The sequence below is a fragment of the Otolemur garnettii genome, unplaced genomic scaffold, assembly GCF_000181295.1.
Source record: "Otolemur garnettii isolate 467f Iridium unplaced genomic scaffold, OtoGar3 scaffold00007, whole genome shotgun sequence".
NCBI lineage: Eukaryota > Metazoa > Chordata > Mammalia > Primates > Galagidae > Otolemur > Otolemur garnettii.
Window position 1 is genome coordinate 36649393 of NW_003852402.1, and position 15623 is coordinate 36665015.

Sequence of the window (15623 nt, forward strand, 5' to 3'; positions counted from 1 at the left end):
GGTGGTTGGGAAGCCATCAGCTCCTCCCGTCTGGGTGAGTCAAAGCAAACAGCCTTTTCTACAGACTCCTTTTAATTTGGACATGGTGAAGTGTGAACGACGTTTCCTTCTAACGTTTATCCTGCACTGCCTGCAGATTCTGATAATACCCTGCTATACCTCATGTTCCCTTTTGTACCTTTTTCACTCCAATTTATATTTTGCAATCTTTGCATGTTGTTTTACTAACCTCTAACTTATTTATTCTGCCCTTTGCACAATTCCATCATGCACGTTTACTATACTGAATTCATACATTTTCCTGTCAATGGGAGTGTAGGTTGTTGCAAGTGGATTTTTTTTTCTGGGAATCTTGTGGAAATACTTTTCTAAAACATTGGTTGAGAATAATAGACTGGAGAAATAACATCTTGGTTCAATCTAGATTTTCACTTTAAGAATGAATCAGACCAATGTGATACTGCCAGTGAACAAATGATAAATATGAATGCACCATTTATTCACAGCAATAGTCCCTAAACACTAAGAAATAGAAAACATGAACACTGTCTGGTAAGGATCTGCCATGTAAATATGAAAATTAGAGATGTATGTGGCTGGACAGCCCTTGTGATTTCATTACTGCTGCCTCTTCATTCACTGTGTTCAGGTACACCTGCTCCCATTCATTTTTCCATCTTTGTACCCAGTGCAAATATTTATATTACAACATTATGGTTTCATGATAATGAGCTCCAACACTAAGCTGGCCAATTCCTAAACTGGGGACATTCCACAAAACCTCTTTGCAAAAACAACCAGAATCAGCGAAGATTATGTGACTACTTCCTTGAATTTGGCAGTTTTCAGGTAGTCGCTCTATCTATATGTGCAATGAATCATAGCAGACATGTCATTGCTATGTAGAGTATAGGCAGTATATTTCAAATATAGACAAAAACAGCAGTTACGAAGTAAAGAGAATATCATATGTGTTAAATATTAAGCACATATAATGATTTGACTCATGAAGAGAAAGATGTCTGATAATATCTTTTAAAAATCATTTTGGTATTAAAGTCAAAAGTTGAGGGAAAGCAAGCCATTTATTTATTTTTATAAGAGTTTATCGAGTGTCTACTCAGGTTTACTGGAACTGTGCTAAGATCTGAAGACATAAAAATAAATAAGATAACAGTCTTGCCTTGAGTGATCATTCTCTTTACTTGACAGAGGTTAAAAACATGATTCAGTTATTATCAAAATAATACAATTAGATATTACAGTGCATTAACAAGGCAAACTGGTGCTTAAAAAAAAAAAAACAGGGAAGAGAAGATGGGCTTGAGTATTCCAGGAATAAAAGACAATACAGAAAAAGAAATACAAAAAAAAAGAGAAATGAGAAAATGAAAAGGTGGAAATAGAAAGAGAATTACTGTGGCATTAAGTGCAGAAGAGGGACCTTCTACAAAGGAGGCTTTTGAGGGGCAAAGTCAACTCTGAATCAACAGTATTGCCAAGGGTGGAAACTAGGAAGCTTTACAACTTAAAGTTGGTCGTATTGGATGCATTTGGGTGTAGGGATCTACAAAAGTTTCATGAGCTTGAGAAAAACATAATTTTTCCAAAGATTGGTAGACAAAGTAGAAGGAGAAAGGCCGTGTTCAGGAGGAAAAGAACAACGCATTGTGACCACCCCTTGTGAGACAGATTGTCTGATTCTCAAAGCCTAGCTCCGCCATTGACCAGCTGTGTAACTTTGGGTGGAATACTAAACTTCTCTAGGCCTCACCAAAATTTTAGTAGTTCTTCACAGTATGTTATTAGAATCATTGATAGGATCAATCTGAATTGCTCTGCAGAGTACCTGCCATATTTAAGGGTTCAATCAATGTTAAACACCATTGCTGTCAGTGTTATAAAGATGATGGAAGACCGAGGTCATGATGACATTGGCAATGGAGAAGTAGGTAGAAAAAAGAGGCCTGTCAGAGGAAAAGAGCAGCAATGTTTGATGAATAACTCCACACGGAGTATTTGCACCTATTACAGTCCCAGATATGTTGATCTGTATGAAAGGAATTGAACCGCCACACACTCCCATTGGATAAATCATTGCAATAATAGTTATTTTATGCTTCAAATAAAGGGGCACTGAAAAATGTGCTCCAAATAGAAAAGATACAGTAGAAAAGAGCTAGACTTTCAGTGTGGACAATGGTGCTCAGAGTAACTCAATGCCCAACGGCTCATGAGCTTTGTAAACTTAAATCTACAGTTGATCAGTTTCCTCAACCATAAGATAGGAACGGCAGGCCCTCCACAGGTATTTAGAGAGCAAAGTGAACTAGTGAATGTAAAAATAGTGTTTTGTATCTGCTAGGAAGTTGATAAATGTAAGGATAATCTTAATACCGAGAGCCACCAAAATAGCCAGCTCAGAATCAGGGCTATGATAACAGCAATCCCGTCATCTGTCACCAGTAACATCTTTATTACTTGCTGTCCTCTCTTTTACATATGTGATTGTTTCAAAGAACTTACGCATTTTTTATTTTCTCTTATTCTCTAAGCACAAAAGCACATTCTCCAATATAGAGAGTTTGTTCATGGGAGTACCTGGGAGGAAGCCAAAAACCAAAAATAAATCATAATTTCACCACCTGGACATGTCTAATGTTAAAATGCTGAAATATTTCTTCCAGGTCTTTTTTCTTTCTATAGTTAACAAGCTAAATCCCTGGAAAGACAGACACAGGTATTTTTGCTAACTGGTATTATGTTAAAGGTACAGATTAGGTTTATGCTTTATCTTAGTCAATGCTGTAATACATGTATATAAGTATAAGATTATTTTGAATGCCTGCATGTTAGTAATCTATAGCACAGAACCTGTATGCGTCACATCATTTCTCCATGAAAGCTGTGCAGTATAAAAGAAATTTACATTTTCCAGAGAAAAGTTTGTCGTTTTCTGCCTGTTGCTTATTTCCATTCTCCACCTAAATGATGTGCTCAAGGTATCAACAGCATTTAAGCAGGCAAGAGTCAGGGGAGAAAACATTTACCAGCAAGGTCAGACAAATTCTAACGAGTTCTTTCATCTAGAGTCTAAGTCCCAAAATCTACTCCCAGGCGTTTGAAGTATCCAGTGGGTCTGAAGCCATTTAAAGAAACCAAGCAAATTAAATGGTCTGAAGCAACCCAAAATATAAACCCCGAACCTTTCCTGGCTTTGGATAATCATCGCAGTCATGCACTTTCCACTAAATTTGCCTTTGTGGAGGTCAAGTTAACCAAACCGGTCTCCCCACTCCTTGCTCTTTTTGATCTGAGTGCCTTCTCGGGCTGGAGCAAAGTTTTCCCAAATAAAACATTTGGTAAGCATCAATTAGACTCCCGAGAATCACTCTAAAGAGTTTGTTGAGTTTAATAAGTTGGAGTAGCAGAATAGTGCAATTAGGTTTCTTTTTCTGTCATTTCCCTCAACTTTTTAAAAAATGTTGATTATTTAATGAAATAATCTTTTGTGTGTCTAAACTGTCCACCTATTGGTGAAAAAAAGAAACATATCATGATTTCTGATCTCATTTTGGAGAAGAAAGCCATTGAAGACTGCTCCATAGTGTCATTAACCACTTGAGGACAGACTCACTCTAGAACCCTCAACCTTTTGGTAACAATATGAACGTTTTCATTTATCAAAAATAAATATTATGGCTTGGCGCCTGTGGCTCAAGCGGCTAAGGCGCCAGCCACATACACCTAAGGTGGCGGGTTCGAATCCCCAGCCCAGGCCCACCAAACAACAATGACGGCTGCAACCAAAAAATGACCAGGTGTGGCGGGCGCCTGTAGTCCCAGCTACTTGGGAGGCTGAGGCAGGAGACTCACTTGAGCCCAGGAGTTGGAGGTTGCTGTGAGCGTGATGCCATGGCACTCTACCCAGGGGGATAGCTTGAGGCTCCATCTCAAAAAAAATAAATAAATAAATAAAATAAAAATAAATATTATTTGAGCACACACTAGGCCTTAAACAGTTAACACTGCCTCAACTGCACCTCAGACCATGAGTTAGATTCTCATAAGGAGCTAAGAAGTGTACAACCTAGACCCCTCCCACTCATAGTTTATAGGGGGTTCCTGCTCCTCTGAGAGTGTAATGCTGCTGCGGCTCTGACAGCAGGTGGAACTCAGGCAGTGATGCCAGTGATGGGAGCAGCTGTAACTGCAGAAGCAGCTTCCCCACCAGCTGCTGCTGACCTCTTGCTGTACAGCCCAGGTCCTAAATGCAGGTGTTAAAGACAGGTAGATTCTCTTTCTTCATTTTGTTAACAAATCAATAAACTTCTTAATCTCTCAATAGCACTTTCAGTAAGATCTTTTATTGTTTTGATGGTCCACTATGCTCTGTTTGAATAGTGTTATGTAAGAATTAAAATTTAAGACTTGTGCATCTGTTCACAAAATGAATCAGCCTAAATAACTCTAACAATAATTTATCATGTGAATGGAACATTCAGGGTGATGTATCTGATATATCTTGAAATATATTTCATACAGAGTACCCCCATGTAACTGGCATATTTTAATAAGATACATCCAGTAAATGTTACGGATGAGCATGTGTTAACAATGGAATCAAGGTTCTTAACAGCAGCAACATGTATTAACCAACCAGGCTATTTTTTCCCTATTTTTTCATTCAGAAATTTATATACTTTGATTTCTTTTTCTCTTCTGCTTTTATGTATCGAATGAGTCTTCAAACATTTTTGTTGCTTTTCCAGGAATTTGCTGCACTGACAAAAGAATTAAATGCCTGCAGGGAACAACTTCTGGAGAAGGAAGAAGAAATATCTGAACTTAAAGCTGAAAGAAACAACACACGAGTAAGTACAAGGCGGCCTGTCTGGGAAGGAATTCTGCATGTCATCCAGCGCTTCATATCTACTCCACATATAAAGAGAAAATATGAGCATTTTAAAGCTTTAGGAACACTTTCAGCAGCTAGGAACTCACAATCAGTCACTTAAAGTCAAGGAGGATATACTGCTAAACTCAAAACAAAAAGACAGAAAACCTAAATTATAGCCTGCTAAATCACTATGTGGGTTTCCAGAATGTTCTTAGTCCTTCTGGCCTTTACTTTGTGTCACTTTAAAAAAGAAGGCTGCATTTCAATAAAGGGTTTCAAACTTTCAAATGGTTAGAGTGGGGATGAGGGCGAAGTCTCAGAGGCTGAAAACTACCAAGGGAAGGAGGAGGGGCGTAGAAAGAGTTTAAATTACGGAGCGCTATGAGGGAGTGGCCTGGGTTGGTCCTCACCTCATCCCAGCAAAAGATTGATTTAAAAAGGGAAAAAAAGTGTTGAAAATAGAAAAGCACTGGAACAGATCTCTGCCAACTAAAAGAGGCATTCCTTTGTATTTGAAAAAAGTTCCAAGGGGCCTTCTAGGTCTGATACCCGAATTCTGTGAAGTTAATGAAGTTCACGACATTCTCTTCTTGGAAACCCATGTAGTTGATCAACCACATGAAGTGTCATGTAACATTCAATTTCAGAATTTGATCAAAGATGCTGTGTTTTCTAATTCAGAAGAAAAATGACTAAATGTCATGAAATTTGTAGATTGCCATATTACCCACAAATAAGTATAGCTTCTCTGCTAAAAGACAGTGGAGAAGAACCACTCCTGTGTGGATATAAGTTCAATGTAATTAGTAAGGAGGTGAGAAATAGTCTAAGTATTACAGCCTTAACAGATTAATGCTGGAAAAAATAATATATGGTTAATGGGCTATTCACTTTATGCTGGGTCTTAGACAATAATACAGAAATAACAGCTCCACGCACCGTGAGCTCATGACTCTAATGAGAGCAGAATTACATGCATAATGGTTATACGATCAACCTCAGAGTACGTCCTTGTTCATCAGGGTCTTATTTAAGGGTAAAGAGAATTCACATATATGCATACAATGAATTGGTTTTCACCGAGGCTTGGCTGAACCATTCACATGGATTGCCTCAAAGAGGGCATAACAAGGGCAGTTTAGATCATATCATCTGATGTCAGAAGAATTTTTTCTGTTTTTCTCTCCCTCTATATGTTTTTCCCACCATGATTTGGAACTGTGTTTCTGATTTTGAACTGTGTTTCTGCACAAGTTTAAAGTTTATTTCTGCTGTAAGATTGATTCTTCCCTATTTCACTCTTTTATACTTTGACGCTCTAGACTACATTCCCCGATGTAACGCCACATGGCCAAATGTAAAAGCAAGAGCAGGAAGCTGAGAAGGGAGCAAAATCAAAACCTTCGATAGATTTCCAACTAATCCTCACATTTAAAATGCACCAGACACTCTTTTACTCACCATGGATCTGTTTCTTCTGTATAAAGCCTTTTCCTACAGCCCTTTACTTCCTTCTACACCCCATATGAAGGACATATTATAATTATATCCACTTTTCAGACAAAGCATGGAAGCTCAGAACAGGTCAGATACTTTCCCTGAAGTTAGACAGTAAATAACAAGGGGGGTGTTTGAAACATTAAGCTGAGGTATTCTACATCTAGAAGCTGTGTCCAAAGTCACGAGGTCATCAGCATGATTACTCAAGCTACATCCGTGAAGGAACTCGAAGATTTACTACAGTTTAGAGAAAACGTTGCCTACGACTCAGACTTCTGCAGTATGAAGTCTGTTATTCTTTCTTAATTGTGACTTATTTTGGAGAACCAGGAGATTTGGTGACAGTGTCCACACCAGATGTATCAGGGCTGATGCACCTGTCAAAGGCGCTGGCATTACAGAGGATGCAAAGAAAACTAACACGAAATGGGCAGCGCCTGTGGCTCAAAGGCATAGGGCGCTGGCCCCATATGCCAGAGGTGGTGGGTTCAAACCCAGCCCTGGGCAAAAACTGCAAAAAAAGAAAAAGTAACATGAAATGCCTAGTTAGGATTTCAAAGTGAGCGTGATATAAGATTCCTTTATGTACCTGAAGTTGAAGCCATCAACTTTACACATGAATAATAGTTACTTTTAGAAAATGTAATAAGGCTGGACAATATTTTTCTACCCTTCTTAAAGAAGTGATGTGGAGCTTTTTTGGTTGTTGTTGATTAAACAAGAAAAACCGATTTATGAAACTCCCCTGTGAAAAGTATTGATTATATAATAACTTCGTACGTTACATCATCATCTCTTTTCCCCAAATGCCTCATTAAGTATTGCTAAACAAAACAATTCTCACAAGTTTATATAGCTGTTTCTCTCTCTTCCCACATGGTGTGTTTCTCTTCTTGTTAGAAACACCCACTTATTGGTTGTGGAGAGGAAACAAGCAGCTAGTATTTCCTTCTCACGGGCTTAAGAAAATTTGATAATAGATTGTGAGCAAATTTAAAGCAGAATTCAGCCTTCCGATTTCCGATGTTCTGATAAACTCCTGGCTCTCTCTGTACAGCACATAATTAGCCTATGTTCACGACTAGAGAGATAAGTAACACAAAAAGACAGTTATACAGAGAGAAATCATGACTCATGATTGGACAGGGTCATTTGTGTTAATTTTGAGTAACATCAAACACAATGGATCGGAAAGCCTTCTGCATAATGATATTTGAATGAATTATCCCTCCTCCCAAAACAGATAATAGAAATTTTAGTGGGATTTAAATGAAGTTGATCTAATACATAGAGTAATAACAATGATAATACACATATTTAGTCAACATTATTTAAGTGCTAAATGATTTTCTAAATGTTTTACGTGTTTAATTCACTTTATCCTCCCAGTAATCTCATTATCCCCACTCAGTGGGAAACCCAAGGAAGTAAGTAGCTTGACACAGGCCACATGGCTCATAAGTGACACCAGGAGTCTGTCCTCAGCTTACCCACAGGTTATGTATTTAAGAAATTGTATTTCTGTGTTACCTACAAAACACGTGTGATACAAAGGGCTTATATTTAAGAAAGAGTATGTCCAAACTGTTATAACTAAGTCTTAATGCATTTTATACACTTATCTATTATTTGGAAAGTAGGGTGCTAAGTACATATTCTGATGTTAGGGCTGAGCTGACACTTACAGCCACGTATCACTTTGTCACTACAGAAATAGCTGATCCCCAGCTCCCAAATAGGGGCCAATAAAAGAAACTAAAGGCATTACCAAAGTTGCTCTGAAATCCAGCTGCCTCAAGTAATTACATTGAGGATATCCAAATAGAATCATCCTAATATTATTTATGATTATACAAAAAAATTTCAAAAATTTTAATGGATATTGTTTAGAAACATATGAACAAGCTTTTTGTTGAATATTTTATACTGATAAAAATGTGGAAACAAAATATCTTATTCCTAAAACTCCCCTAGCTATACTTTGTCAACTTATATTTATAGAAAATAACTTATTTCCGATGCTATTTCAACTCCAATTGATCAGTAACACTTACGTTTTCGAAAAATTATCTGAATTAATGAAATGCTAAAAAATGGTGATTTTAATGTAATTACCGATTGTTGATAAGAGAGAATGTTTTGTCGTTTGAACTCTTTCAGCTATTTTTACAGCAGAGGATCTCAGAGAATGGATTATATTGTTGATGATGTCTTAAAATATAACTATGGTATGACTTTGAAAAAGAAGTTACGGCTGTGAGAACCAGTCTTAATTTAAGTTATAAATAATGATGCTATAATTGAATCTCATGGGTCGTAAAATTAAGAAGAAAGACTTAATTGCATTTGAAACATTCCTTACCGTGCCATGATCTTGCTTTAGTTCTGAATCAAAGGCATTTTCTTAATAGATGTTGAGATATAATCAGACAGCTGCCATTACTGCCAAAAATTTCCTACTTTTGACAAATCTCAGCCTACACAAGTTAATAATATCCTTCAAATATATTTTCTCATTGAGTAAAAAATATTAAGACAATCCAATTCAGAAAAAAATAGTAGCACCTGAAAATAGATGAAGATACTTCTTGTATGTACATGAGTTTGTTTATTTATGAAAGGGCTATGATAGGATGCAATAATGCAATAAATACAAGTGTGAATAAGATAAGACATGGGCTCTCCAAATAGTTATTTCAATGTCATGATCAAACATGTACCGTGTAGCACAGAGGATTTTAAACTATATTGGAAAGCAAAGGCTGTCGAGTGAAGTATGAAAGCAACCAGTTTATAGGTTTCCGTTTTCAGATGTTGGTGTTGTGCTATATACCCATATTACAACAAGCCAATTAGTCGATAGGGAAGAATGCATTTCTACTTGAATGCCATTTGTAATCGAAAATAATTGCACACAGGGGTATGTTGAGTCCAGATATAATAATAGGAAAGTATATAGTTTTAGAGACTCTTGTGGTATCATAATAAAGGATTATGATTATGGTATCATAATAAAGGATGTAGATTACCTAAGACATTTTGTTCTGCAAGTCAGAAGTTAGTCCCAAAAATTCCCAATGATGTATGATATGCTTGCGAAAGTATTGTATGTTATGCATATGTGTTTCTATATGCAGACTGCAGTCTTTGAAATTAAAGTTTAACATAGGATTGATGGTCTTTCACATAGTCCCTGTCATCCTTTGAGTATAGCAAAGAGAGTGCCGTATGCTCCTTCCACAATAATTACTGAATATTAGGTTGGAGTGGTAGTTTATGAGGCTGGGTGCAGTGGCTCATGCCTATAATCCTAACACTCTGGGAGGCCAAGGCGAGTGGATCGCCTGAGCTCAGGAGTTCCAGTCCATCCTGAGCAAAGCAATACCTGTCTCTACTAAAAATAGAAATACTAGCCAGGCATAGTGGCTGGTGACTGTAGTCACACCTACTAGGGAGGCTGAGACCAGAGGATTTTGCTTGACCCCAAGTGTTTGAAGTTGCTGTGTGCTATGATGCCACAGTGCTCTACCCACAGCAAATGAGTGAGACCCTGTCTCAAATAAATAAATAAACAGATGTAATTGTAGCTTATATAAGTATAATTAATAGATATTTTGCTGGTATTTTAGGTAAGTTCCTCCTTTTGTATTTTTAAGTTATTTACTTTCATTTGGAACCTTAAATTAGGCTGTAGAAATATGCTAGATGAGAACATCTCATCACATTCTCCAGTCTAAATAAGTTATATTTATCATTCATTCAATTCAACAAGTATTAATTAGGTATCATGCAGAATATTGTTTTAGGTATTGAGGATAAGTGAAATTGTTCAGTTGTTAAGGAGTCCGTTGAAACTAATGAAAACACATTTGGTTTTTATTATTATGTAGATGACAGCTCCTCGTGGCACAAAACAGACTGAAGTCCACTGTTTTAATCAAGAAGATGTTAATTAAGACAGATGAAAAATCTCTAAACTGAAAACTGACTTTCCAGGCAGTTTCTAGGTGCAAATTTCTTAGCTGCTGGAGATTTTTCTGACACCACCAGTCTCAGAGACACTCAGCCTCTCCCTGTTTGGGTCAACCAAACGGATCCCCGACCACATTGTTCCCTCCTCCAGCCTCCTGCAGACTTGGTCCTATGTGGGTGGCTCTGGCTGACCAGTTTTTTAAGTCACACGTCTGCCCCCTGGTGGCCACCATCCCCGAGAACTGTTTCTTGGATCCTGTACTGGGAAAGTACGATGTGGGGAACTACTCCGTGGGGAGGAGCTGTTCAAAAGATTCTGAGCAGCCACAAAGGGCAGAAAAAACGAAGAACAATTTGTTACTATACATTCATATTTTAGATACAGCAAAAAGAGAAAGATCTTCTTTTGGGCAGAGGGCACAAGATCCTAGTGGCAGTTCTAAATTCCACTTCTAAACCTTAACTCCTGCACCTACATACATGGGCCCATGTAAATTAGGAAAGAAATTATGCCTTGTGTACATCACTAATTCTGAGTATATGCTAATTCCAGAGATGTGTGCTCTCTCAGCTCAAATAATAGCAGTCTTCCTTGGGTCATTTAAGCATTCTACAGAATCAGCTGCTTCTGAATAACGTGATAAAAGCAGAGCTTCCTGGAGCATCTATCAATTGCATTGTGTTTTCTTTCGCTATAAAATGAATTTTGGGTCAGAGGTAATATTGTATATGATCACGTTACTGTAAGCAAAAATCCGATACAATGAAGTGACCGGTGGAAGCACAGCCATTAGAGAAAGCAGATTAATACCCAGAAGAAGTGCTAATTATACGTAAGAAACAGAGGCAGGCCAGGGGCTCATACCTGTAATTCTAGCACCCTCGGAGGCTGAGGAGGATGGATTGTTTGAGCTCAGGAGTTTGAGACCGGCCTAAGCAAAAATAGAAAAAAAAACAAAAAATTAGCTGAGCTTTGTGGCAGGTGCGTATAGTCTCAGCTACTCAGGAGGCTGAAGCAAGAAGAATCATTTGGGCCCAAGAGTTTGAGGTTGCTGTGAGATGTGACACCACAGAATTCTACCCAGGGGTGACAGAGTGAGACTCTGTCTCAAAAAACAAAAACAAAAAATATAAAGTAAAATAAAAGTGAGAAAGACAGCTGCTTCTTCCTTGATAGTGGGATTCGATGTAATATGCTTGTTTCAAGGTGAGTATAGCTGATCTCCGTGTGTTCTGTATCCTATCAGGGGCTAAGTCTGATAGCTAGCCTCTTGGCCATTTCGTAGTAGTGGTAACCCTATCAAGTTTAATCATGAGAAATCCATTTTTTCAGGTCAACGAATATCTTGTACCCCTAAAACTATGGTCACTCTTTCCTCAGTGAGAAAATGCTGTGGTGGCCAGGGAAATAGGCTGTTATCCACATGGTACATCATTTTGCCCATCAGATTATTGAAAGCCTCTTCTACAGTGAGTACCGAAGACTTAGCCCCAGCTCAGAGCTGGGGGCTTTAATATGCATAAAATTTTAGTCTTCTCTTTTTCTCAATATTATTATCCTGCTAAATAGTTGCAGATTCTTTTAAGAAAGGGTTTCTGATGACCCACTGCATCGTAACAAGTAGCCCCAAAATTTAATGGCACAAAGGAACACATGGCTATGTTCATAGACTCATGTGTACCAAGGATTAAGAAAAGAAAGTGTGGGGATGACCCCTCTTTGCTCTGTCATGCTTGGGGTCTCAGCTGGGATGACTTGATGACTAGCACAATTTGTTTTATCAGAAAAAATGAAGAGCAGAAGCTTCATCCTCTAAGATAGTCACTTCAAGAGGAGTCATTCCACAACCATTAAGGCACACGGGACTGGCCTCATGGAGATGATTCGGTCTATCAGAGTGACTCATACACTTCCAGATCTTTCTTTCCAAATGTCCCTTTTATAGTTCTTATGGTGCTTCTTTTAATTCTTTTTTCCAGAGTGATGTCAGGATTTCCCCCATAATATACCTTAGTAAGGCTTGTAACTCATTGCCCCCTCCTTACGTCAGGCTCTTAATCTTCTGTCTGTTTCCTAGTGGGACCTCAATAAGCAGCTATAATGAGCCACCACAGCAACTTCTGACTGTGTCTTGACCTAGAATTTAAAACCTTAAGCTTGTCACTTTTTTTCCTTTAAACTTTTCAGGGCAGTTCAAAGTGTCCAGCTCACTTCACTGCCCTTACAGTTCTTATGCCCTTGAGAATGGTCTATTGAAGCCATTGTAGCTATGACTCAGTCTTTAGAATCTTCCCTGCACAGACACCCCATTTCAAGAGGGCTCAGCTGATTATTTACGTAACTGTCTCAACTCCACCTACCATGGGAGACAATCTTCTTTCTTTTAATACGAATCTAACCATTATTTCTGTTAGATGTGTCTAGCTGAGATATCGCCAATGCCCATCTCTCTGGAGAGTGCTTGCCTATAAACTCTTGCTTAAATCAGGGTTCACCTGTTGATTCCACAAATATATCTGAGCACCTATTAGGTGCAATCTTCTAGGCACTGAAGATACAGCAACAAATGAAAGATATAAAATCTCCCTGTCCTCCTTAATTTTTTAGACACAGACAATAAACAAGATACATTTATAAAATAAATAGTGCATTAGATATGGACAAAGGTTAAGGAGAAAAATAAAGTTAGGAAGGAGATATTAAGGGCAGGAGGTAAGCAGGGAAAGCCGCATTGAAAGGTAATATTTGAATAAAAACTTGACAGAAAGGGCGAAGTGATGTGGTCATTTAGATACCGGAAAGAGAAGACCAGTACAAGACCCTGACTGGGGACACAGACACTTAATATGTTAAAAGAGAAATTAAATAAAACTAAACAAAAAAAATGCAAGGAAGTGAATGAAATGGTTAAGATGAAGAACAGGAGATGAGTTCAGAGAATTTTGATACCTTTGGGACATGTAAGGAATCGGCTTTTACTGGATTTAAATGAGAAAACATTAAAGACTTGAGGTATGAGATGACCCAACGTACATTTTACCTTCAATAGTGTTTTGAGAACAGCCTGCCAGGTGAAAGGATGACGCTGAGAGGCCCAGTGAAGGAGCTAGGCCAAGAATTGCAGGGGAGATTAGGGAGCCAGGGGTCACAGCAGATGTGGAGACAATTAATCCATAATAGACGCTGCAAAACGTGAAAAAGAATGCTAACAACGACTCAAATGTTATTTTTAAGGTTAGTAAGGAGACAGGATGGGCATGATGGTGCTGAGAGACAATAATAAATCCCTATGTTAAAAGATTTTGCATGAAAGCATTTTGAGAGTTTGAGAACTGAAACAGGTACGCGAAGATGCAGTGATTTGTGAGTTAGATGATAAAACTGAAATTGTGGAAAATTTGCACCTGTTAATAGTAATGGTAATATAAATAGTTAACAGTAAAAGCCTGGGTATGGGTTACGGAAATAAGGTGGAAATCGAAACTGTTGGTGTATTTGAACTCCAAAAATTTAGAGACCAGTATGCTGGAGGAGTTATCTAAATGAGTGATAATGATCGTCAAGAATTATGTCTGGACTGGTGTTGGAAAAAGTGGAAATAATCTAAGAGCTAACATATGTAATAAATAAGAAAAAGTTACCCAGGCCACGGATGACTATATCAGCAAAGGTAGTATTAGGTAAACCCTGGTGACTTAAGTGTCAATGCAACTTTAATTAGAGATGAAGAATTCACTCTAAGCAAGCAGCTATTTTTAATAGATACTAAGAAATTCTTAGCAAAATCAGTCCACAGCCTGCGCTTTCAGAACCAAATTCCAGAACCTCACTGTAAAGCTTGTAAGGGGACTATCTCTCTTTTTCAGTATAAAATCATGACTCCTTTGCCACTGCCATTGAGCTAAATGGATGCCTCTGCCCAGCTACCTCCTCATGAGGCTCCCTTCTTGCATGGCTGTGTAATTACTGTGTAACACAGTCAACTGAGAATTGCACTTTTTGTGATCTGTATTAAGGTAGAGTTCACAGCGTGGGGAACTTGCCACATGTGAAGAGTGTGATCAAAAGATTAGTCCCGAATAACAAACGTCCTTCACAGGATCATTAAAATACTCACTGCATTTATTTCCTAGAGGAGATTATACAGGCTGGCCATAAATTTCATGTGCAATTTAAATTTAAATGAAATTAAAATTAAATTTAAGTTGCCCATAAATTTTATGGCCATCCCATATATTGTATATTTCTATATCCTGTGATGTGCTATGCAACATTAGATCCTCAAATATTCACTGAATTATTATATAAACCAAGATATTATATAAGCCCACTATTAATAGTAATGGTAATATAAATAGTAACAGTAAAAGCCTGGGTATGGGTTATGGAAATTTCTAATTTACAGTTGAAGAGAGCAGTTTTCCTTATGTTATAAAGCTTGTCTTATGTCTGACATCTAACTGAAGTATACATGTGGACTCCTATAACAATGTTAATTAGCTTAAGCTTGAGGAAATAATGCCAATTAACCATGTCCACAAGTTTCATTGGATATGGGCTAAACCTAAATGCAATATACAAATTCAACCTCATTTATTAATTTTTGAAATTCATTCAAAACATATTTATCACACACCTATAAATGTCAGGAATTGAGGTGACACCCCAGTACAGAGAGTATCCTCAGTATTACTGGTCTGCCCATGGAGCTTATATTACGATGAAAAAAATAGAATAAATTTAGTGAAGCTATTTTTTTATTTATTCATTTATTTATTTTTATTAAAGCATAAACACATAGATCATGTATACATTAATGCATTTATGGGGTACAATGTGCTGATTTCATATAGAATTAGGAACGCTTACATCACACTGGTTAATATATATACCTCATCTCGTTTCCTTATTGTGTTCAGACCTTTATACTCTATGCTAATAAATCCGACATGTACCCTTGCATTATGCACCATAGGTGGGATCCCACCATTCACCCTTCCTCAATCTGAATTCCCCCTCCCCTTCCACCCCCATCCTCCTTCATCTTTGGCCATAGTTGTGATCTATTCTTCATATGAAAATGTGAGTGATTATTAATTGGTTTCATAATAGTACTGAGTACATGGAATATTTTTTCTTCCATTCTTGAGATACTTTACTAAGAAGAATATGTTCCAGCTCCATCCATGTAAACATAAAAGAAGTAAAGTCTCCATCTTTTTTAAGGCTGCATAATATTCCATGGTATAC

At 37.6% G+C, this 15623-nt stretch overlaps 1 protein-coding gene across 1 annotated transcript in view; it reads left to right on the top strand.

The window, feature by feature from the left end:
- The window catches only part of PPFIA2 (PTPRF interacting protein alpha 2), a 482044-nt gene that overhangs the window by 279051 nt on the left and 187370 nt on the right, over positions 1-15623 (top strand). The window contains exon 5 of the mRNA XM_012814158.1: positions 4773-4874. Within this exon, the coding sequence (XP_012669612.1) occupies positions 4773-4874 (102 nt within the window). The remainder of the gene's footprint in view (positions 1-4772; positions 4875-15623) is intronic.